General features: G+C 48.9%; 1 protein-coding gene across 1 annotated transcript in view; it reads left to right on the top strand.

The window, feature by feature from the left end:
* The first annotated feature begins 2,751 nt into the window (after positions 1-2,751).
* Positions 2,752-25,219, top strand: part of Chaf1a (chromatin assembly factor 1 subunit A) — a 29,000-nt gene continuing 6,532 nt past the window's right edge. The window contains exons 1-7 of the mRNA XM_005081433.4: positions 2,752-2,980; positions 6,749-6,799; positions 9,146-9,939; positions 21,255-21,311; positions 22,667-22,869; positions 24,109-24,169; positions 24,429-24,497. Coding sequence (XP_005081490.1) covers positions 2,941-2,980; positions 6,749-6,799; positions 9,146-9,939; positions 21,255-21,311; positions 22,667-22,869; positions 24,109-24,169; positions 24,429-24,497 — 1,275 coding nt within the window. The 5' untranslated portion in view covers positions 2,752-2,940. The remainder of the gene's footprint in view (positions 2,981-6,748; positions 6,800-9,145; positions 9,940-21,254; positions 21,312-22,666; positions 22,870-24,108; positions 24,170-24,428; positions 24,498-25,219) is intronic.

Genomic DNA, 25,219 nt, shown 5'->3' with positions numbered 1-25,219 from the left:
GCGGCCGGGACATTACATGGCAACCACACATTTCCGGTGCCGCCCCCACATCGCCTCACCCCCTCCCAACGGCATCCGCAGCGCGCGCGCGCGCGCGCGCGCTCGGCCTCTCTGCGCAGGCACCCCCTGGAGGCGGGAGCGCGCATCGCCGCGGGGAGGTCGGCAAATGCCCGCCCACACCAACGAGATGAGGGGGCGCCTGGAGAGACCAGAGGGGCTGCAGCGCCCCCTACAGCCGAGGAGGTGGGTGTAAAGTCAAAGTCAGCGTCAATCACTTAACTTGTGAGTGCGTGGGGAAGCGGGAGCTGCATGCGTGCCATGGAGCGCGCGTGGCGCTCCGAGGACGACTTTCCACCATGTAAGCCGCCGGGATCGAACTCGTGTATCCAAGCTTGGCCGTAAGAGCTTTACCCATAGACATCTCCCTGGGCCTCTAAGGAAAGATTCCTGACAGTTCTCGGCTATGCGGGGCCGCTGGAACCCACAATCAATAAAACAGAGAATAAAATGAAAGCAGGACTAAGGAAAGTCTGGCTGTCCTCCCCGCACCAGGCGGCTCACAGCTGCCTGTTAACTCCAGCTACAGATCCGCCCTCTCGTGGCCTCCTCGGTCAACTGCGCCCAAGTCTGCAGGATCACACCCGTAACTTAAAAAAACGATTATAAAATCATCTTTTAAAGATAAAAAGAATAAAATAACACAAAAACTCAACCTAGAGTGTCTCCAGTTTAGGTGCCTTCATTTCTCTTCCAATAGCTGTGATTAAATGCTCTGGCAACAAAAACAAAACCCCAAAGAAAACAAAAATGCTGGGTCAAAAGCGACCGTTTTGAAACAAGGAAGGGTGTACTGTGGTTGGAATGTCACCGCCTGGACAGAACCTCCGCAGACCCACACATGCACCCTAGCCCCTCTATCAACCGTGCTAACGATTTCACACAGGACGTAGACCCTGCCAGGTGTGGCAGCGACGCCTTTAGTCCCAGCGCTTGAGCAGGGCAGGTGGATCTCTGAGTTCGGGGCCAGCCTGGGCTACATAACCAGTTACACACCATTCGAGCATGACTTGGAGACTGATGAAACGGGGGTGATGAGTAAATAGATCCTAAAGCAGGAACAGGAAAATGTTGAGGGGAAAGAATTTTAAAAATCTGGTGTTGAAATTGCTGACAAGTGATTCCATGAAGCCACGGATTTCTGGAAGGTTGCAAATGACTCAACAGGATGCAATGCAGTAGGTGAAAAGAACATATGTATGTCATCCTTATGGCTCATGACTAAAGGAGCCTTTATGCATGATGGACTACGAATGGTTTTGGGCCTCTGAGCACAGCTGGTCGTGAACTCCTGACCCTCTTGCTTGGCCTCCCTGGTGCTGCAATGACAGGCCCCTGACACCATGTGTGGTTTCAAAGACAGGTGTGTGTGTGTGTGTGAGAGAGAGAGAGAGAGAGACAGAGACAGAGACAGAGACAGAGACTGCAGGCAGATTCCTAGCATGCCAGCAACCACACACGACACAAGGACGCTCTCTGTTTCAGGTGTGTTCTGAGATGGAGTCTCAGGGAGCCCAGGCTATCTTCCACTTCAGCCTACCAGTGCAGGGTCGACAGGTGTACAGCTGCAGGATTGTCTCCACAAGATCTGCAGAAAACAACCTGATTATACTTCTGCAGCACATCAAAGGTTGGCTGGGGCCCTTGACACTACAGCTATCCTTACCGCCACTGAGATCATGGCCAAAAGGCAGCTCGGACAGTTCACCTATTAGGAGCCCACTTACGAGCCACAACTTCAAGAAAAGAACTGTTGTGGGCACTGCGCTGTTCGCAGGTGAAGGGGGAAGGTTTCTTCCTCCCCCTAACAGATGAAAGCTTCTAGAAACTGGTTGGTGGGTACCAGGCCAGCGAGGCTGCCTTGTGAGATCCTGTCTCGAAAAAAGCAAAGAAAGAACAAAAGAGGGCATTTAATAATTTTTGATACATTGTATCGCTGGCTGTCTTCAAACTTACAGAGGTCCGCCTGCCTCCCAACTACTAGGATCAAAAGCTCCCAACACCAAAGCCAATGGATAATTTTTCTCAGTTAATATATCTTCAAAGTAACGATTTTTAAAAAGTTTTTCGAGACAGGGTTTCTCTGTCCTGGAACTCGCTCTAAAGACCAGGCTGGTCTCGAACTCGCATAGAGCCACCTGCCATTGCCTCCCGAGTGCTGGGATTAAAGGTGTGCGCCACCAACGCCCAGCTAACGATTTTAAAGTAATTTATAATTTTACAACAGAAAATTCTATTTAACTTAAAAATAAAGCAAGTCGTAATTTTAAAAAGCGGTTCATCATTTCAGAAAAGTACTCATAACTTTTTTAAAGTAGCTTATAGTTAAAACGGGAAGTAATTATGAATTGACAGGAAAAGGAAGAAACCCCCAATTTTAATTGCCGTAGCTACTTTGAACCAATTACTAATTAGGATAAACTCACTTCAGATTCCTCCTCTAATCAGTAATTTCAAGTTGTCACTGGCGCGGATCGTGACGTAACCGTCCCGCCTCCTTCCACGAGTGTTAGCCAATAAAAGGGGGGATTCTTGGGTTGACATTTCTTTGGACCAGTAGAAACGCGTCGCTCCGCAGCCACTCAAGAACCGCCGGAAAGGAGCCCTCCTCTGTCCACCTCCCGCGGGATTTTTGGGCATACAAGCCGCAGTTCTCGCGAGGACGCGCCGAGCGCCCCTCTTTTCCTGAGGCCGGACTGTCACGTGACGCGCCCCTGTCCAATCGGCGCACGGGCCGCGGTGGTTGCCGCGGTTCCCGCCAAATACGAGCGCGGCGGCCGCGGCGGCAGCAGTAGCGGCACCGGCGGGAGGCGGAGAGCGCAGCGGGGTCGCCTGAGTGAAGTCTGAGCCGCCGCTGCCGCCGCCGCCGCCGCCGCCGCCGCGATGCTAGAGGAGCCGGATGCCGCGGCGCCGCGAGCCGCAGGTGGGTGAATCTGCGGCCTGAAGGACCCGGTCCGCGCCCTGTGGTTGGGGGCTGAGATGCGGAGACGCGAGGGCTCCCAGAGGGGAAACTGAGGCACCAGGGAGGGGGAAGGGTCAGCGTTGCATAACTAGGACCTGGTAGCAGCAGATGGGGAAGCAGGCCGCAGGTCGTCTTTGATTGGATCCTGAATGCATCTGTGTCCTCTTGGAGTAGGTGGGGAAACAGGCCAGGAAGGGGGGTAGCGTCAGTTGTGCAGGTTATTAAATGCATTTGTGAATTCTCGAGTGAGTCAGACCTTTGCAGTGGGTGGGGAAACTGAGGCCTGTGGTCACTTGAGCTCTGGACACCAGAGTACCCCGCTGCCGTCCCGGGCAGGGCAAGCCCAGGATGGTGGAGACCTTTGCCTGGCAAGCATGACCAGGAAGCTCTCTTTTGTGAGTGTGGTATGGCCCTGCGGGGTACGTGTTAGGAGTCTTTGTAGCATGAGGCAGGCTTCCCTAAATGTGGGGTGCCTAGTCCCCCTGCTTGACTCTGAATTGTACTCCCAACAGTTGGCACGGACTCCCCCCCTGTGTGGATTGAATGACTCAGAGACCGGAGGGGGGGCATCCTGATGGACTAAGATTTCACCGATTGAGCACTGCGTGGGGCACTTGGGATGGTCCCTTCTGGGTAGATTATACCAGTCTGAAAGCTTGGACGTGATTGGATAGGCAGTTTCAGGGATGGAGAGCAGTGTCCTGCATGTCCATCCACTTCTGGGATAATTCCGGCCCTCTGCTATGGTTCTGACCACCAAAGACATGCCACTCCCCCACCCCCAAACACACACACAGCCCAGTATCGCAGCAAGGCTGGATCTGTTGTCCTGACTGGCTTAAGATTTTATGATGACGTAACTAATATTCATAAGACAGCCTGGACTATTATGGAGCGTTGTTTTTGTTTAACCAAAGGCAGAACTTTCAAAACCAACACTATTGGTAATAAAGACAAGTTGGGTGTGGTAATTTGTACCTGCGGTTCCAGCATCCTAGAAGATGAGGCAGGAGGATGATGAGTTCCAGGTTGATCTGACCTCTCACCACCTGAATTCTATCACAGGTAGAAGGAGAGAATTCCCACAAGTCTCCCCGACAAGAAATTAATTAAAATGTAATAAAATTTTTTTAAAGAAAGGATGTCTTTCAGAAAAAAAGAACCATATTTTGGCAATAGAAAACAGGGCAATGTTACCTTTCTTCCATTCAAGTAGGAAAAAAGGGACATGGGTGTTCTGGGTAGGGGTCTGAGTCTAAGCAGGGATGAACAGGCTGTCTCCACTCTGAACAGCTCGGGTTGTCCAGAGTGGAGTCTGAATTCCACATAGCATTAGCAAAATGTATGGGAATGCTCCCCAAATTACTGAAGGAGTTTTTGGTCCGCTTAAAACATTGCCTAGCAGGTGTGAGTTTCTACTCCTGAGCCATCTGTTTAAACATGGTGGTGCATGTCTTTGGGAGATGAAGGCTGGAGGATCTCTGTGAGTATGTAAGCCAGACTGGTCTACATATCAAGTTCTGGGACAGGGCTACATAGAGAGCCACTGTCTCAAACAAACAAAAAAAAACAGTTATATTTATGGTCCTACATGCATGGATTTTGATGTGCTTACATACTTCCTGAGGTTTTTATTTTAATGGGAAATAGTCTCTCATTGGTTTTTTTATTTTCTGCAGGTTTTTTTTTTTTTTTTTTTTTTTTGGTTTTTTGAGACAGGGTTTCTCTGTGGCTTTGGAGGCTGTCCTGGAACTCGCTCTGTAGACCAGGCTGGCCTAGAACTTCTGTAGTTATTTTTGAAACAGGGTCCTGTGTAGCCCAGGCTGGCCTCTACCTCCAAGTGTCACCTTGCCTGGTTTCTGCAGGGCTGTGGATGGAACCCAGAGCTTCCTGCATGTTAGGCCAGTGTGCTACCCACTGAGCCCAACCCAGGTTCTTATTGTGCCTTGACATAACTGCAGCTTCTGCCGCAGAGTGTGTTCATTTCATCTGCTTATATGTTCATCTGTTTAAGACTATGATGCCGCCAGGCGGTGGTGGTGGTGCACGCCTTTAATCCCAGCACTTGGGAGGCCGAGGCAGGCGGATCTCTGTGAGTTCCAGACCAGCCTGGTCTACAAGAGCAGTTCTAGGACAGCCTCCAAAGCCACAGAGAAACCCTGTCTCAAGAAAAAGAAAGACTATGATGCCTTTGCTTAAAAAATAGTTTTTAAGTTGGTTTACTTAAAGATTTGTTTGATATTACGCATCTTTGTATGTTTCTATCCATGTGAGATAAGTGCCCATAGAGATCAGAGAGGGCATCGGGTGCCCTGGAGCTGGACTTGTAGTTGTAAGCTGTTGGATCTGATGATGGAACCAGAGCAGCAAGTGCTTTTATTTGCTGCTCCCCCTGTCTAGCCCCACATTCACTCTGTGTGTGTGTGTGTGTGTGTGTGTGTGTGTGTGTGTGTGTGTGTGTGTGTGTAGGTCAAAGGACATATTCGAGTCTACTCTTCTTCCCCTGTATGGGTCCTGGGGATTGAGCTCAGCTCGTCAGGCTTGGAAAGCGCCCCACCCACTGACCCGTCTCACCAGCTCTCACATGTTTTTTGAGAGAACTTTGTGCAGTTTAACCATGACTAGAACTCTGTGCAGCCCAGAGTGGCTTTGAAGTTGAGGCAATCTTCCTACCTCTACCTCCTCAGTCCTGGGATGGTGAGCATCACCCCGTGACGGGCTCTTTCTGTGTGTTCGCCCATGCCCTTGCTTTTTGCTCACACATTCTTCAGTTTCCAGTATGTTCAAGCACAGAGGAGGGAAGTCTGGGCACAGCATGGGTCAGGTCGCTGTGCTGGCATCCAGGAGGGGACATAACACAGCAGTTTCTGAGCAAGGCCCACAGAGAAGCTCAAAGCAGGGTATTGAGTCCAGTGTAGAATTGCTCGGTGTTGACATTTGGAGCCAAATAATTCTTCGTTGTGGGGCTGGCCTATTCAATGCAGGCTGTTTAAGGGGAGTACCTGTGTACCAGCTAGAGATGAGCAACACCCCCAGCCATGAAAACTGTCTCTATGGGCTGACGATATGGCTCAAGAGTCAGAGTGCTTGCTGCCAAGCCTGGCCATTGGGTACTGTCACTACGACCCACATGTAGAATGGGCTCTGACACACATGTGGCAAATGTAAAATCTGTGGGGGAGGAGAGATGCCCAGCAGTTATAGAGGACCAGAGTTTAGATTGGGTCCCAGCACCCACATCCAGTACCTCACAACTGCCTATATAACTCCAGACCTAGTGTACCTGACACCTCTGGCCTCTGTAAATACCCATACACACAGACACACATGCATACGCATAAATAAGAAAGATAAATGACAGCTGGGTGTGGTGTTGCAGCCTTCATTACCAGCATTTGAGAGGCAGGGGCAGGCAGGCCTATGAGTTCCAGGCCATCCACAGCTACATACCAAGACCCTGTATAAAATAAAAACAAAAAACAAATTTTTTTTAACTCTATAAAAGTAGGCAGTGGTACTTTGTGCTTGGGATCCCAGTACTTGGGAGGCAGAGTCAGGAGGCTCAGCCTATGCTACATAGTGAGATCCTGTCTCAAGGGAAGAAACAGCTCAAATGGAACAGGCAGGGCCACGGGAGGCTCAGTGGGGCCTGCTTGTGTGTGCCTCTGTGGGCTTTAGCTGGCTAGTGACTATCACCTTAAGTAACTTCTGCTCTTCTTTTACCCACAGCTACGGACTGCAAAGACAGACCCGGGTTCCCAGTGAAGAGGTTGATACAAGGTAACTCTGGGCTGGGAAAGCCCTAAACCTGGTTCCTAACTTCTACGTTGGCTTCTGTAGGGTCCTCAGTGGCCTGTTAAGGGGCTGAGGAGAGGATAGCAGTTGCTCCCTCCAGTTTAGTTGGTCACTAAGTGTTGGAGGTGTCAGGTGTTTCTTACATCTTATCTGTTTGGTTTAGTGCTGGAACCCAGCCCAGGGCCTCACACATGATGGCCAATACCTGCACTGCCCAGCTGAGCCCACCCCAGACTTTTCTTCGGGATATATGTATATATGAAGAACCTATGTATGCATGGGGCTCACTGTGAGTTTAGAATTGAATTATGTTCCACAGATACTGTATGTACATGAACTGAGGACAGTTGTGTTGTTTTCATTTGCTTGTTTTTATTTTTCGAGTGATTACTAATGTGTGCGTATTTTAAGAGAAAGTTCATTGCATGTTTATTTATTTGAGACAGGGTCTCACTGTGTAGCCCAGGCTGGTCTAGAACTCAGAGAGCCACCTCCCTCTGTATCCTGTGTGCTAGGATTAAAGGTGCATGCTACCACATCTAGCTTTCAGTTTTAATTAATTTTTTTTAAATTTTGTGTCTCTGAATGCTTGCCTCTTTATTTAATTTAATGTTTTTTTTTGAGAGAGGGTTTCTCTGTGTACTAGCCCTGGCTGTCCTGGAACTAGCTCTGTAGACCAGGTTGACTTTTGAACTCATAGAGATCCTTCTGCCTCTGCCTCCCAAGTGCTGGGACTAAAGGAGTGCTCCACTACCTCCTGGCTGCCTCTATTTTAATGTGCCATCCGTGTGCAGTGCCCACTGCAGATGGAAGATCCTTCTTAGAATGGCTGTGAGCCACCAAGCGTGTGCTGAGAACTGAACCGGTGTCCTCTGTAAGAGCCGCAAGTGCTCCTTACTACTGAGCCATTTCCTTTAATTAGATGTGTGTCTGTGGGTGGTTGTGTGCACCATTGCTTGCAGAGGCCATGGGAAGTCAGGTTCCCTGGAACGGGATTTATAGGCAGCTGTGAGCCACCTCTCAAGCTCACTGGGTTTTGGTTTTTGAGATGGGCTCTCACTCTTTAGCCCAGTTTACCCACTGGCTACAGACTGGACTTCCACATCTCCCTGCCTCAGCTGAGATCACAGGAGCGTGCCCCTGCAGAAGACCCCCTTCAAGGCTCTGGGATTGGTGTTGTGTGCCCTGCATAGCGACTAGGAGGCAGAGCTGCACCCCAGGGCAGCGTTTCCAACTCACTGTTTGATTTGCATACGAATAAATCAAGTAGTGATTCATGTGTGCATGTGTACACATGTGCTGGGTGTGCGTTCAGAGGTGTGTGTGTAGCGGCCAGAAGACTGGCTGCTTGTGCAGGTCTTTTCTCCTCCTTCCCGTGTGGTCTTTTTGCACCAGGCTTGGCAGGAAGTGCCTTGGTTCATTGAACCATCTCACTGACCCTTTGGTGGTCTCTGTTCTGGGGAAGCATGTTCTACATGCTGTATCTGTGACACCCTGGCCTCTTTCCCAGTAGGTGCCAATAGCTGCCCCCAAGTTGAGGCAACGAGACACTGCCTGAGTTCTGGAGCAGGACATCTACCTATGTGGCGAGTGCTGCTGGGCAGCGCATGACTGTCTCTTATTCCCCTACAAGCCATGCCCTTGCACTTGGCCCCAGTGGCAATGGATTTGTGTCAAGAATCAAGGCTCCCATTGAAAAGCCCAACTGTCTATCTGGTTGGCCCCTAGCAGTTCCCTCCTCCCTCTGGACTCTACGGCTAGGCTGGCCTGGGTGAGATGTGTTCCGGGTGAGAGGAATCAGCAGAGCCTGAAACCTCAGGGCAGCCGTGTTTCATGAACTGACCAAATGTAGGGAAAAGGTTGGTTTGGTTTTTGACTTATGTAGAATTAAACAATGGTACTTGACATTTAGACACCTGGAGTGGGGAGTGAGCCCTGACGTCAGGTAACGATGCCTGCTGCCAAGCATCACTGCTTGAGTTTGACCCCCCCCAGCCTCCAGCAGCGCCCCCCCTCTTAAATTTTCTGGGTATGGGTGTTTTGCCAATATATATGTTGGTGCATTATGTGCATGTCTAGTGTCCTGGGGAGGTCAGAAGGAGGTGTCAGGTCCCCTGGACCAGGTGGTTGTGAGCCACCACATGGGTGCTGGGAATTCATCTCAGGTCGTCTGTAAGAGCAGTCAGGGTTCTCTCCAGCTTTGTTTTTAGACTTGAAATTTTCACCGCAAACCCCCCCAGAAGACCATTAATGTTCAGGCACTCAGGTTTTGAGTACGGGCTGATGGTCTCCCTCTGTTGTCACTGAAAATATTGCTTCTCTTTGTTTCAGCCCGCCTGCCCTTCAAACGCCTGAACCTTGACCCCAAGGAGAAAGCCAAGGACACGTTACCAAAAGTGTCTGTGGAAGATAAAGTCCCGGATCTACAATTGTCTTTGGATACTTTGGAAAACCGCTGTCACACAGGTTCTCATGTAGGCTTGAGTCCGAAGCTGGTCAGTGGCCGGGGCCCCATTGATAGCTTCTTGAGGGCCACGATAAAGCCAGTGCCGAGTGTGGTCATCATCGACCTGACCGAAAACTCCAGTGACATTCCACATAGCCCAGAGGCCTCCAGTGAACCAAGTCCTGATGCCCCAGTGGAAGGGGCTGTCAAACAGCAGGGGCCCTCCACAGGGGAGCAGTGTCTCCCAGAGACTTCTTCAGACACTCCTTGTCACATGAAGGAGGAGCCTGGGAGCCCAGGAGGCCCAGAGAGGACGGGTGACTGTCAGACTGACTCATTACAGAGCTGTCCTAAGCTGGCTGCAGGTTCCAGGACATTCCCCATAAAAGAGCCATCAGGCTGGAGCAAGGCAGGAGATCTCCTGTTTATAGAAAAAGTGCCCATGGTGGTGCTTGAGGACATCCTGGCCACTAACCCTCTTGACACTTCTCTTCCCACCATGTCCCTGGACCAGAGTGTCACTTCAGATAGTGAAGTGCAGGAGTCCTGCCCTGAAGATGACTCCACACTGAGCCTCTCCTCCACCAGCTCTTCTTCTCCAACCAACTCTCCTGGGGGACCCTCTGCTCCCCCAGCACAGCTCAGTGGGAACAGTCCCCCCTCCACACCCATCTGCAAAGTGAGTACCCCCCCCATAGTCCCAGGGTACTGACAGGACCTCACACTGGATAGAGCCCTGCATGCCTGGAGCCTAAGGCTCCATCCTAGGTACCTCAGAAACCTGTTATCTCAGTGCTGGGGAGATAGAGACAGGAAGATCTGGAGGTCAGGGTCTGTCTCATCTACATAGTAGTGAATTTGAGACCAGCCTAGGCTATATGAGTACAAGAGACCCTGTCTCAAGCTAATCATAAAACCATTGTATGACCAGCTGTGGTGGTGCACGCCTTTCACCCCAGCATTTGGGAGGCAGAGGCAGGTAGATCTCTGAGTTCAAAGCCAGCTGATCTACATAGTAAGTTCTTGGCCTGCACGGTAAGACCCTGTCTGGAAAAACCAAAAAAGAGAGGGAGGGGGCGGTTCACAGAATAAAAATTAATTATTTGGGAGAGGAAGATCACAGAATAAAAATTATTTGGATTTGGGGTCCCTCCTCCAGAGGTCGAAACCTGCATGTGACATTATAAACGTTCCAAACTTGACAACAAATGCTCCCAAGCATTTTGGGACAAGGGGTGCTGAAGCATGCTGTGGCCAGGCTCACTTCTGTCTTTGTCTTCAGAGCTGAGCTTTCCAATGCCTGCCACCTTCTTTATTATTCCTTCTGGTGCTGGGGATGGGACTTGACTCAACAGGCTGGTGCTCTCCACTTGGGCACACCCCAACCCCTCAGGATAGAGTTTAAAGACCTAGTGGTCCGTCTGTCCAGGGGTGCCTTCCCAGATGCAGCTCAGGCAGAGCATCAGACCTGGCAGAGAGCTCACATCCCTCTCCACTGAGGAGGTATCAACAAGGCCTGGAAGAGTAACTCAGCCAGACCTCCTGCCCCATGCACAGAAACCCAGGGGCTCACACATGCTCAGCAGGCACTTTACTGCTGAGCCACAACGCCTGCTGTCTTTTCTTGGTGTTTTTTTGTTTGTTTGGTTGGTTGGTTTTTGGTTTTTCGAGACAGGGTTTCTCTGTATTGCTTTGGCGGTTGTGCTGGAACTCACTCTGTAGACCAGGCTGGCCTCGACTCACAGAGATCCTCTTGCTTCGGCCTCCCGAGTACTGGGATTAAAGGCGTACGTCACCAACGTCCGGCTTTTTTTGGTTTTAAGTCTTCCTGTATGGGCCAGGCTGACCCTGAATGCAAGATCTTTCTGCTCAGCCTCCCAAACATTATGATTACATCAGTGTAGCTCTGCTGTCCTGGAACTTTTTGATGTTTGTTTTATGTTTCTCTCCATTTAATTTCATGTTGGCTGTAGGGTTACTGTAGATTGCCTTTATTATTTTTAGGTATGTTCCTTGTATCCCTGATCTCTCCAAGACCTTTATCATGAATTGGTGTTGGGTTTTGACAAAGGATTTTTCAGCATCTAGTGAGATGATCATGTGTTCTTTCAGTTTGTTTATATGGTGGATTACAATGGTGGATTTTCATATGTTGAACCATCCCTGCATCTCTGGGATGAATCCTTCTTGGTCATGATGGATGATTTTTCTGATGTGTTCTTAGATTTGGTTTGCCAGTATTTTATTGAGTATCTTTGCACCTATGTTCATGAGGGAAACTGGCCTGTGATTCTCTTAGTTGTGTGCTTGTGTGGTTTGGGTATCAGGATAACTGTAGCCTCAAAAAGAGTTTGGCACTGGGCAGTGGTGGCGCACGCCTTTAATCCCAGCACTCGGGAGGCAGAGGCAGGTGGATCTCTGTGAGTTCGAGGCCAGCCTGGTCTACAAGAGCTAGTTCCAGGACAGGGTCCAAAACTACAGAGAAACCCTGCCTCAAAAAAACAAACAAACAAACAAACAAAAGAGTTTGGCAAAGATCCTTCTACTTCTATTGTGTGGAATAATTTTGGGAATATTGGTATTAGCTCTTCTTTGGACATCTGGTAGAATTCTGTGCTGACACCATCTGGGCCTTTTTTGGTTGGGAGACTTTTTGTTGTTGTTGTTGTTGTTTTTGTTGTTTTGTTTTTCGAGACAGGGTTTATCTGTTGGTTTGGAGATTGTCCTGGAGCACTCTTTGTAGCCCTGGCTATCCTAGAACTCACAGAGCCCTGCCTGCCCAGTGCTGTGCACCACCACTGGCTGTTGGGAGACTATGGATAGCTGTTTCTCTTTCCTTAGGGACTATAGGTGTATTTAAATTGTTTATCTGTTCTTGATTTAATTTTAGTGTGTGGTACTTACCTAGAAAATCTCTATCTCCTTAAAGTTTTCCAATTTTGTGGAGTACAGGTTTTGAAGTATGACCTGAATTCTCTGGATTTCCTCAGTGTCTGTTGTTTTGTTCCCCTTTCATTTCTGATTTTGTTAATTTGGAAATTCTCGGATATTCTCTCATCTTTTGATTAGTTTCAATAAGGGTTTGTCTATCTTGTTGAATTTCTCAAAGAACCAACTCTTTGTCTCATTGATTCTCTGTTATCTTTGTTTCTGCTTTATTGATTTCAGCCCTCCTGGTGTCTACTCCTCCTGGGTGAGTTTGCGTCTTTTTGTTCTAGCACTTTCAGTTGCTCTGTTAATTCGCCAGTGTGGGATTCTCCCAGCTTCTTTAGGTAGGCATCTAGTGCTATGAACTTGCCTCTCAGCACTGCTTTCATTGTGTCCCATGAGTTTGGTATGTTGTGTGGTCATTTTCATTAAATTTTAGGAAGTCTTTCTTTATTTTATTTTAATTTTTTTTGGTATCTGTTGAGGTTTTCTTTGGTACCGAGTATGTGATCTGTTTTTGAGAAGGCTCCATGAATTTCTTTTGTGTTTGAGTGAAATGTTTTTGTAGATGTCTGTTAAGTCCATTTGAGTCATAATATCTGTTTATTCCCTTATTTCTCTGTTAAATTTTTGACTGACAGACCTGTCCAGTGGTGACAGTTGGGTGTTGAAGTCTCCCACTATTAGTGTATGGGGCTTGATTTGTGATTTAAGCTTTAGTAATGTTTCTTTTACAAATGCAGGAGCCCTTATGTTCAGAATTGAGATTTCCTCTTGATGGATTTTTCCTGTGATGGATATGAAGTGCCCTTGTTTATCTTTTTTGGTTTTAGTGTGAAGTCTATTTTGTTAGATATTAGTATAGCTACACCAGCTTGTTTCTTAGGTCCATTTGATTGGAAAATTTTTTTCCCAACCCTTTACTCTGAGGTAATGTCTGTCTGTGAAGTTGAGGTGTGTTTGTTGTATTCAGCAGAAGGATGGATTCTGTTTTCCTATCCAGTCCATTAACCTGTGTCTTTTTATAGGTGAGTTAAGACCATTCATATTATAGATATTAATCACCAGTGATTGCTAGTTACTGTTATTTTTGTTTTTGTTGGTGGTGATGGCATTGTATGTTCAATTCCCTTCTTTGGGATTTGCTGCTGTAAGCTCATTTATTTCCTCCATTCTTGTGGATGTAGCTGACTTCCTTGGGTTGGCATTTTCCTTCTAGTGCTTTCTGTAGGGCTGGGTTTGTGGATAGGTATTGTTTAAATTTGGTTTTATCATAGAATATCTTGTTTTCTCATCTATGGTTATTGAAAACTTTGCTGGGTAAAGTAGTGTGGGCTAGCATCTGTGGTCCCTCAGTGTGTGCATAACATCTGACCAGGACCTTCTGGCTCTCATTGCTTCCGTTGAGAAGTCAGGTGTAATTCTAATTAGGTCTGCCTTTATATGTTATCTGACCTGTCTCCTTTGCCTCTCTTAATAGTCTTTCTTTATTTTGTATGTTTATTGTTTTGATTATCATGTGATGAGGGGACTTTTTTTAAAGATTTATTTATTAATTCATTATGTATACAGTGTTCTGTCTGCCTGCAGGCCAGAAGAGGACACCAGATCTCATTACAGATGGTTGTGAGTCACCATGTGGTTGCTGGGATTTGAACTCGGGACCTCGGGAAGAGCAGCCAGTACTCTTAACCTCTGAGCCGTCTCTCCAGCCCAGAGGAGACTTTTTTTGGGTGTGTGGTCCAGTCTATTTGGTGTTCTGTGAGCCTCTTGTACTTTCATAGGCGTGTCCATCTTTAGGTTGGGTAAGTTTTCTTCTGTGATTTTGTTGAATATATTTTCTGTGCCTTTGAGTTGAACTTATTCTCCTTTTTCTATCCCTATTATTCTTAGGTTTGGTCTTTTCATGGTGTCCCAGATCTCCTGTATGTTTTGTGTTAAGGATTTCTTGGATTTAAATTTTTCTTTCACTGATAAATCTACTGCCTCTATCGTATCTTCAACGCCTGAAATTCTCTCTTCCGTCTCTTGTATTCTATTGTTTATGCTTACATTTGTGGTTCCTGATCATTTACCAAGATTTTCTATTTCCAGAATTCCCACGATTTGTGTTTTCTTTATTTATTGCCTCTATTTCAGATTTCAAGTCTTGAATGGTTTCCTTCACTTGTGTGGTTGCTTTTTATTGGCTTTCTCTAAGGGATTTGTTGGTTTCCTCCAATTTTTTGTTTGTCTTTTCCTCCATTTCTTGAAGGGAATTTTTCTTTTCCTCCTTAAGGGCCTCAATCATCCTCATACATTTATTTTTTAGGTAGTTTTCTTCTGCTTCGTCTGTGTTGGGCGTTCAGGTCTTGCTGTTGTAGCATCACTCGTCTTAGTGGTGCTGTATTGCTCTTTACATTGTGGAGTGTGCTCTTACCTTGTTGTCTACACATCTCTTCCTCTATCAGTATAGGTGGGGCTTCTGCTTCAGGAGGTCTCTTTCTCCAATTGGTATAGTTGGGGCTGTAGCCCTGTTGACTGCTCACTCAGGCACAAGTAGAGCAGAGCCTCCAGTGAACGCTCCCCCTGGTGGGAGTGGGCCCAGGGCTCAGATGGTGGCTCCTTGAGGTGCAGGTGGGGCTACAGCAGCCAGTGGATGCTTCTCCAGTTAAGGTGGGGCCACAGCTTTTGAGGCAAGGTCTCTATGTAACCCTGGCTGTCCTAGAACTTGCTATGTAGATCAGGCTGACGCCGAACTTGCAAAGATCCACCTGCCTGTGCTTCCCAGGTGCTAGTATCTATCTGTTTTGTGTTTGTGAAGTCTGTATATACTTATGACATGTTTGGATCAAATACATCCTCCTTCCCAATCCATCCAGATTCTGGGGCTCTCCTCCCTCCGCCCCCGTTGCCATATCGACCTAGGGACGCTGGTGTCCCTGTCTGGCCACCAGGGCAGACTAGAGCCAAGGACTTTCTTTTTTTTTTTTCTTTGGTTTTTTGAGACAGGGTTTCTCTGTATTGTTTTGGAGGCTATCCTGGAACTAGCTCTGTAGACCAGGCTCATCTCGAACTCACAGAGATCCGCCTTCCTCTGCCTCCCGAGTGCTGGGATTAAAGGCGTGCGCTACCAACGCCCGGCCTCTTTATTGGTGTGTGTGTGTGTGTGTGTGTGTGTGTACATAAAGACATGTATAAATACATACCCTGGAGTTCTTGTTGTTTGTGTGGATGCTCACAGGTCTGATCACTCTGTATTGGACAACAGTAAGGGGACTCATCCCCTGGAGAGGCTGATTTTTAATTCTCCTTCTCTCAGCTGTCAGTATTTGTTTGTAGCTGTTTGTCTAGAGGTGGGACTCTCTGGTGCTGTGTTAGCCTGTCCATTGGTATTCTTATTGTTCGGGTCTTGCTTATGCAGCTGTTTCTAGGAGACAAGTCACAGCAGACTTCCTGATCCTCTGGCTCTTAGTGTCTTCCCACCTACTCTCCTGCCATGTCCCCTGAGTCACAGATGCAGGAGCTATGCTGTGGATTATCCCGGGCTGGGCTCCCCACAGTCTGTCCGCGTTGTGTCCAGCTGTGTTTTAAGAATCAGCATCTTTGAGGAGAGGTGGCTATGCTAACCCAGGAAAGAAGGCTCGCACACAGACAAACTTGGTGTCTAGGGGTCTGGGTCTAGGCATGTGGAGTTCCAGGTGTCAAAGACTTGCCTACTCTTGTTTTCAAATCTACTGGGTCCACTTGGTGCTCCTGCACATGCACAGTGGGGGCCATCTACTGGGCTTGAGTAGCCTCTTGGACCACAATCTTAGAAGGCTGACCCTCCCTTCTCCCAGAAGCCACCTTTCCTCAGTAGCTCATCAGCTGACTGCTCTCCATCTGTGCTAAGATTTTGTGGGGGCTTGATCTGTGTGGGTCTTGTGCATTTAGTCACAGCTGCTGTGTGTTCCTATGTTTGATAGTGTTTCACTGCAGGTGTCTGTTCCCTAAGATCCCTGAGCCTTGATGAAAGGAGGTGACATAACAGTCCCATGTAGGACAGTACATCAGTCTTTCTTGTATAGAGGTTGTGGGGCTGTCTGACAGTATCTCAAGAAAGAAGCCTCTAGAGTGAGAGCTGACCTGTCTGTGGGTGTAAAGATAAGAATACAGCATGCCAAAGAGATGATTCAGTCCTGGAGACTACTTACTTACCCCTTCAGAGGACCCCAGGCATGTACATGGTCACAGACACATGTGAAGACACATTGTTAAAAGAGGAGCCTAAAGGGAGTTTATTACTGTAGCCAATTAGGGCAGCTCCATTTAAATCCTGTGTATTTATGAACTAGGATGCTTGAGTAGTAGTGAGTCTCTGTAGAAAGCTATAAAAGGCCTCCAGTGTTATTTACCCCACCCCATTTGACCCTGCTCTTGGTCCTTATCTCCTCCTTGCAGATGCTCCTCTCATGGCCTTACTGCTTTCCTGCCTTCTGTGAATGCTCCATGTAGACCCATCCCACTACGGATTCAGGGATGGCATTCACAGATGGGACACTGTGATGGCATTTGTCTTTCTGGGTCTGGGTCCTGCAAATTCCATAATTTCATTTTTCTTTCTCTTTTGGTTTTCCCAGGCTGGCCTGGAAATCAGAGATTAACCTGCCTCCCCTGGCTGGGAAATTGTGATGCCACCAATGCCCGGCATCATAATTTCATTTTTTAAGCTACTGAATAATATTCCATTGTGTCAATGACTTGCATTTTCTGGATCATTCAGTAGTTAATGAACAGCTAAGGTGATTCTATTTCCTTCTGGCATCCTAACCCAGGGTGCAGCTAGATCACAGCAGGGCTGAATGGCAAATGTTAGAGTCCCCAGGTGAGTGGGGCCACCTTAGCCACCTGCTGTGGCCTCTACCACCCTTCTCAAGAAGCCGCTAATCTTTTTTGGGGGGGGCAGGGTTGAGGCAGGATTTCTCTGTGTAGCTTTGGAGCCTGTCCTGGAACTAGCTCTTGTAGACTAGGCTGGTCTCGAACTCACAGAGATTCACCTGCCTCTACCTCCTGAGTGCTGGAATTAAAGGCGTGCGCCACCAACGCCTGGCTCATATAACACTTTTTTTTTCAAGCTTAAGTTAGAAACAAGCTTGTTTCACATGTCAATCCCAGCTCCCTCTCCCTCCCCTTCTCCCCCACCCTCCCACCAGGTCCCCTAGTCCCCCATCCAATCTACACTTCGATCCCCAGGGAGGGTGATGCCCTCCATGGTGGATCTCCAGAGTCTGTCATTTCATCCAGGGCTGGACCTAAGCCCTCCCACAAGAGTCCAGGCTGAGAGAGCATTCCTCATTGTGGGATGGGATGGGCACTCAAAGTCTATTTGTACACCAGGGATTAATACTACCCAAGGCCCCATAGATTACCTAGGCCTCCTCACTGACACCCACATTCAGGGGGTCTGGGTCAGTCCCATGCTGTCTACCCAGTCATCAATCTGGGGATCCAAGAGCTCCCCCTTATTTAGGTCAACTGTTTCTGTAGATTAAACCAGCCCGGTCTTAACTCCTTTGCTCATCATGTAGACTGGCACTCCCCCTGATTCATGTCTAAAATCCATAAATGAGTACAAACCATGTTTCTCTTTTAGTGTCATCCATTTGCCTGCAAATTTCAAGATTCTATTTTTTTTTCTGCTGAATAGTACTTCATTGTGTAAATGTACCACATTTTCTCTATCCACTCTTCAGTTGAGGGGTATCTAGGTTGCTTCCAGGTCCTGGCTATTACAAATAATGCTGCTATGAACATAGTGGAACAGGTGTCCTCGTATGAATGGTCATCTTTTGGGTATATGCCTAAGAGTGGGATTGCTGGGTCTTGTGGTAAGCTGATTCCCATTTTCCTGAGGAATCTTCATATTGATTTCCAAAGTGGCATTTCCTGGATGGCTAGGGATGTTGAGTACTTTCTCAAGTGCCTCTCAGCCATTTTAGACTCCTCTACTGAGAATTCTCTATTTAGTTCTGTAGCCCACTTTTTGATTGGATCATATAACACTTATTAATTTTATTTTTAAGTGTGTGTGCGCTTTTTTGCGCACATGCAACATTTGGAGGTCAGCAGCACTGGGGAGTCAGTCAACTTGATCAAACTCTGATGTTAGGCTTGCTCACAAGCACTTTGACCTGCTGAGCTATCTCCTTTGCCCTGTTTTGTTGTTTATGGTGTTTTGAGACAGGGTCTCTTTGTATAACCCCAGCCTTCCTTGAACTCAGAGATCTTCCTGCCTTCCAGGTCCTGGGATTTCTACTTACCCTGGCAGGGCATGATTAGACTATCTGGCGTCTTTTGGATCAGGGAAGGTTCTTAGCATAGTTTGTCCACTACCAGAGGTCAGGTTTATATGCTGTGAAACCTGTCATTCAGCTGGTGTCTGGCAACACAGGGTGTCATTCCATTCAGGTTAGTGCTGGTGCAGCCGTGTGCCTGGTCTTTGCCTCTGTGCCATGTGAGTGCTGGCTGCCAGAATGTTTTCAGTCCTGCACCCCTGCAAGTTCCCTGTGCTTACATTGCTTGCATTCACCAAAGCCAGGTGTGTGCTTTTTCTCCCTGCCCTTGGGAGACTGAGGCAGAGGGTTGAAAGTTCAAGACCAGGCCTGGGCAACATAGGGAAACCTTGGCTCAAAATACCACGGGCAGGGAAAATTCCACTAGAAAACTTGCATCTGTTGTGAACATGTCCAAACAGCTTTTCTCATCATTCTGCCCAGGGCAGGAAGTGCTGTGTATGATGTATGTATGCTGTGTAGATGCTGCTGAACTATGTGGGCAGGCAGGTGGGGTTGCTCTGGTGCTGAGCTGCTGAGGCAGAGGATCTTTTGAATCCAGCATGGGAAGTACCTCATACAAATGCTTCTAGGCTTACCCAGGAGAGGCCTCTGTGGAGGCCTGCCCATTCCCAGCACCACAGAAACTGTTCTGACAATGCTTATCTGCCAGCAGGAACATCTGAGTTCAAGGACAGCCTGGGCTACATGAGACCCTGTCTAAAAACAATCCAGGCTGGAGAGGTGGCTCAGCGGTTAAAAGCACTAGCTGTTCTTCCAGAGGACCTAGGTTCAATTCCCAGCACCCACATGGCAGTTCACAACTGTCTATAACTCTAGCTTTAGGGAATCTGACACTCTCACACAGAGATATATGTAAAAGCACCAATGGGCCTGTTTTTAAAAAATCCATAGTGAGCATCTTTATAGTCCCAGTGTCCCTCAGTATACTGTATGTGTCTCCCCACTTTGTCTGTCTCTGCATGTGAGAGGTGCCACACTTCTCACAGAACTTTGTGTCTTGGTTGTTTGGTGTCCTGGGCTTCCCGCAAAGAGGCCTCTGTGGAGGCTGCAGCTCCTGCATGTTCTATACCTTGTCTTGACAGGTGTCTCTGGTGTCCCCTGTCTATCCCAGGCACCACACTTGCTGGGGTGTCTTAGAGTTGTTCGAAAGCTGATATCTGTAGTCAGACCCTTGCTGGTAATGTTTCCTGCAATTGCCCACCCCCCAGTAGTCATTCCCCTGCCCTCCCTTCCCTGACTTAGAAAGAGGGGTGTCCGGCCATAGAAAGCCCTCCCATCACCGTGGGTGCTGTAAGTGGGTAGAACTAACAAACCAGCCTTGCCTGTCTCTTGAGAGGTCTCTCTGTAGCCCTGGCTTACCTCATCTGAAAAGCCCTTGTTGAGACTGTCTGACAGTGTGGTTGTGTGGTTACCACACACTCACAGCAGAGACTGAAATCAGTCCGTGACCGTCTATGATCTGCCAACAAAGTGTCCCTGCAGCTAGTGCTGTGTTCCACGGCCTCTGCCTTGATCTTCTCAGCTGAGACTGAGTTCTGTCCACCATTGAGCCTCTCTTCAAGTCTGAAAGGAACCTGCAGAGCGATTTCCACCCTGCTTCCGTGTGTAGAACACAGACCCTTACATGTACAAGGTCAGCACTGTGCCATTGAGCCAGGCACCCAGCCTCCTAGTTTGTACTTAATCTCTCAATAAGTCATCCTAATCCCACAGAAGAGCAAAGACTACACAGGTCATGGGCCCAGACAAGGTGGCCTGCCACACTCTAAAAAGCATCTGTCAGACGAGGGACTCATAGTGATGGCGTGCCTGGCAGGTCTAGGTCCAGGGTTCAACTCCAGCACCACAAAGACCTCAGGCTCATTTGTACCAGGAAGGGTTTCATTTGGACCTTGGAGGAGCTGGCTTCCAGCTCATCCCTGTCCACTGCTGATTTCTCTCTGCTCGCTGAGTAAGGCCTTTGTATTCTGACCGTGTTTGTAATAACCTTTGATACTGTTGCTGAAAAAGGTTTTTTTTGCAACAATGTTTTGTTTTGTTTTGTTTCTGCTTTGTCTCAATACAGAGGGGGCATTCCACCCCTGAGCCACGCCCCCAGCCCTTTGTTGGAGGATTCTAGGTAGGCCTCCACTCCTACCACATCCTCAGCCTCTTACTGGTGGTTCCTAGGCAGAGGGCTCCACCCCCTGACCACACCCCCAGCTCCTCACTGGGTGATTCTACCTATAAACCATATCATCCTTGACAACCTTTGTGGATTGGTTCCTGTGTGAGTGGAGGCCAGAAGACCTTTATTATTGGTCTGCAGGCATTGTCCACCATTTTGGGGGATAGGGTAGAGTCTCACTTTGTCTCCCTGGCTGACCTCGGTCTTGCCATATATACCAGACTCACTGCCTGCCTCTGCCTCCCCAGTGTTAGAACTAAAGACATGGCCACCACACTGAGCTTCTTATTGTGATTGTGTCCACCATGTGGGCTTGGCCAACTAAATAAGGAGCTCTAGTCCCTGGTGCTAGGATTAAAACTGTCCCTCGTTACACCTGGTTCTTTCTGTGTTGGGACTTAATCAGGTCTTTGTGCTTCAAGCTAAAGTCAACTGCTCAATCACTTGGCTCTCCTGGGGCTTGTAGACCAAATCCAGGATGTCCCCTGTAGGTTCCAGGCCCCACTGCCCTTCCCGTGGGGTAGGATGGCACCCCTTGGGAATGTGGTTGGAGTCCCTAAGCTCTTATGTCTTTCTTTTCAGGTTAACCAGAAACTCGTCAGAGGCTCCACGGCGAAGGGCAGGAGCAAACTACACAGAGTAAGGTCCTCCCAGCTCTCTGAGCCTTGTGCTTCTGGGCTCTGCTGCCTGAGCTGCCACTGCTAACAATGGTGATGGCTGAGTGTCATGAGTTGAGCAGGCCCCGCCTGGGTCTCTGCTAGCACATGCAGGCAGTGGGCAAATTGCCTTCCAAGGGGCATTGAGTACAAGTCCAGCCAGGGTTAAGGGGTTATATAGTGACTCAGAAAGGTAAGAAAAGCCCGGGGTAGTGGCAAACACCTTTATTCTCAGCACTCAAGGAAGCAGAATCAGGCAGATCTCCATGAGTTCAAAGCCAGCCTAGTCTACAAAGTGAGTTCCAGGACAGCCAGAGCTACATAGAGAAACCCTGTCTCAAGACAAAATACAGAACTAAACAAAACACCTTAGTCGTGGTCTCACTCTCCTTGGAAGGGTGTGAGGTAGTCACATGGAAGAGGCCCCAGACAATGCAGGGGTGACAGCTGCTTGTGGCTTTTTGGTCTCGTGGTCATCATGTGGCCTGTGGGGAAAGGGACACTCTAATGTGGAAAAGTTTAGGCCCTGCTGTGCTCACTGGACTACACAGCCCTTTGCAGTTAGGAAGGAGTGTTGTGTCATTGGGTGCTCCTTAAGGTGGTTGGTATTGGAAAGGCATGCTGTTTGCGTGCTGAACATACTGGTCCTCTGAGGTGCACCCCAGGCCTGTCTGTCATACCTGTCTGCTTAGCCCAGGCTGGCCCCATTCTCCCAGTGACAAATGGCATGCTTGCACTGCCAGGTACAATTCAGTCCGTGTGAGCAACGCACACGAAGGTGCAGCAGCCAGACTGAGTCTCCAGGGCTTCTGCTTCCTTAGTAACAACCCGGAACTGACAGTGCAGTTGGGCCTGCACCTTCTGGCCAGAAAGTAGCGCTTGAGAGCTGTGGCTCAGCCATGGTTTCAAAACATGCTGGAGTCCCCAGTACCAAGGAACCACCCAACGCAGGCCTGCTACAGCAACTGCCCCACATCCACAGGCTTCAGGACAGGAAGGCTTGAGGTCCTTTTTCAAGCTGGACACTGAGGGCTCACACTCCAGTTTGGAGAGACCTACTGGGGTAGCGCTCAGTCCCAAAAGGATCTCTGCTGGGCGTTGGGGTACAACCCAGGGCTTTAACACTCACCCACCAGGCTCCTGTCCTTGCCCTCAGTTCAGTCTCCCATTTCAAAAGAAATGAAGTCATGCGCGAGTGTGTGTAGGGAATGAGCTGGGCTGGCAGGACCACGGCCCTGGCGCTTGTGCCTTTGGTGCTGAGCTAGCCGCACACTGGGCTCTGTGTGTGGCACTTCTTACCATGGGTCACCGGGGTGCACCTTTGCCACGTCTTCACAGGACAAAGAACAGCAGAGGGAGGAGAAGGAGAAGCTGAGGGAAGAGACACGGAGAGCCAAGGAGGAGGCTCGGAGAAGGAAGGAGGAGAAGAAGGAGCTGAAGGAGAAGGAGCGGAGGGAGAAGCGGGAGAAGGATGAGAAGGAGAAGGCGGAGAAGCAGCGGCTCAAGGAAGAGCGACGCAAGGAGCGGCAGGAGGCTCTGGAGTGAGTGCGGCCCAAGGAAGGGTGCCCCCTTCCCCCTCCCTCCCCCCCCCCCCCCCCGCAGGCAGTGCTCCCCGCTCCATCTGCTCCATCCTCCTGGCTCACCGCAGCCTGCCTGGGGAGGGCAGTTGGCTTCTGGCCTGTGTTCTTTTTGTAGGGCTGCAGGCTTTTATCTGGTGGTGGCCCCTGGGCTACTGGGGGTTTTGGTTTTAGATGCTCTGGTCCCATCAGGACTTCTTCTTCAATTTCCTAACTGGGCTGTTGCCTCAGTGGATGATCTGTGAGGTTTTGACACTGAAAACAGTTCACAGCAGCTCTTGAGCTGTGAGGCAGTTCTGTCAAGATAACACTGTTTTGTTTTTGAGGCAGGGTTTCTCTGTTTAGCCCTGGCTGTCCTGGAACTCACTCTGTAGACCAGGCCTGCCTCTGCCTCCTGAGCACTAGGTTTAAAGACATGCACCTCTCTTTGTACCTTGCAAGTAGGTGGTTGAGACTTAATAAATGACGAGTGATTTTTGAGTAAGTGAGCCATGCTGCTGCGGATGATCTTGGAGTTTTGATTCTCCTGACTCCACATAGTGCTGGGGTGATCGGCAGGCACCACTACATCTGGCTTTTGACATGTTGGGACTAGAACCCAAGGCCTCATACATGACAAGCTGTCACTATCCACTGATCCCCAAATGCATCGAGAACTTCGTATTGATGAGTGGATGTGGTGCTGCCTTTAATCTGCACTTGTGCTGGGGGATTCTGTGAGTTGCAGGTCAACTTTGTCTATATAATGAGACCCCATCAAAATAATAATTTCTTTAAAAGATGGATTGATTGATTTATTATGTGTTCAGTGTTCTGCCTGCATGAACACATGCACGCCAGAAGGGGGCACCAGAGTTCATTATGGATGGTCGTGAGCCACCATGTGGTTCCTGGGAATTAAACCTCTGAAAGAGGTCAATGCTCTTAACCTCTGAGCCATTTGTCTAGCCCCTCAAAATAATAATTTTATATGGATATTTGGGGTACCTGTAATGTCAGCATTCAGGCTGAGGCAGGGGGATTGCTGTTGCCAACCTGGGGTTACTTAGGAAGACTGTCTCAGAAGCAAAGAAAAGAATTTTGTGATGTTGTGCTCTTTGTTTTATTAGTCCCAGGTCCACAGCCTTGTCACAGCACAGCAGGAGGGGGGTATGGGGAGAGAAATGGCTTCCGGGCTCACAGCTCATGTCTCCTATTTCCCAGGGCTAAACTGGAGGAGAAGAGGAAGAAAGAGGAAGAAAAACGATTACGGGAAGAAGAGAAGGTAGCCTAGCTGCCCACCCTGCCCCTCTTGGGCACTACACTTTGGGGTGCTTTCTGTGTTTCAGTGTGGGACAGTGGGCCCCATGGGGACTGTGCACCTACTACTCATACCCACCTTGGCCTCCCTCGGCTGCTGTCAGCACGGGCTCCTCGCTGGGCGGATGCCTCACGGGTTAGGGTTCTGAGAACTTGCAAGCACAGTATTGCCTTCCCAGAGTGCCCTGGGGTAACTGTGCTGTCCCGTTCCCTCCCCACCACAGCGCATTAAGGCAGAGAAGGCAGAGATCACCAGGTTCTTCCAGAAGCCAAAGACTCCGCAGGCCCCCAAGGTGAGCACCTCCTCAGCTCTGGTGCAGCCGACTGTGCGCTCATTAGCAAGCCAGATGCTGGTGTCTTCTGTTGTTCTCCACCATATTTTCAAATTTTGATTTTATTTCTAATTGTATGAGTTTGTCTGCATTCACCGCTTTTTGAGACCATCTCTCGGAGCCTGTCACCTATTAATTGCCTAAACTGGTTGGGACTAACCTGTGGCTGGCATCGAGGCCCTAGATACAGAGGCTCAGGGTGCCAGAGAGGTGGGTGGCCTGATGCCAACCTTTCACCCAGCCAGCTCCCCTCATTGCCCACTCTCAGGTTCTTTCTCCTGAATGGGGGAAGACCAGTCCAACCTCCTGCCACACAGCTGGATGAGGACCCTGCTGGGGACTCTTGGGTTTTCACTGTGAGACTCTCTCTGTGTGGGAGGGACTTAGACAGGCTTTCCCCATGTGACAGCCCTGGCTGTCCTGGAACTCACTCTGTAGACCAGGCTGGCCTCAAACTCACAGAGATCCACCTGCCTCCTTTCTCCTGAGTGCTGGGATTGAAGGCAAGTGCCATCACTGCTGGCATTGTGAGACTCTTGATGAGTCTGCCCATCTGTCCACTGGGTCACAGTCCCTATTGCCACCTTTTTCAGAAGAAGGAGGTGACTCTGAACTCCGCTGTGTGCCCTCCCTGAAGCCCAAGCTGCTGCTTGTCTCTGGTCTCATCCATTCATCCTGGTTAT

This window comes from Mesocricetus auratus, unplaced genomic scaffold (assembly GCF_017639785.1).
Source record: "Mesocricetus auratus isolate SY011 unplaced genomic scaffold, BCM_Maur_2.0 Super-Scaffold_100676, whole genome shotgun sequence".
Classification (NCBI taxonomy): Eukaryota; Metazoa; Chordata; class Mammalia; order Rodentia; family Cricetidae; genus Mesocricetus; species Mesocricetus auratus.
This window is presented reverse-complemented; position numbering and strand designations above follow the sequence as displayed.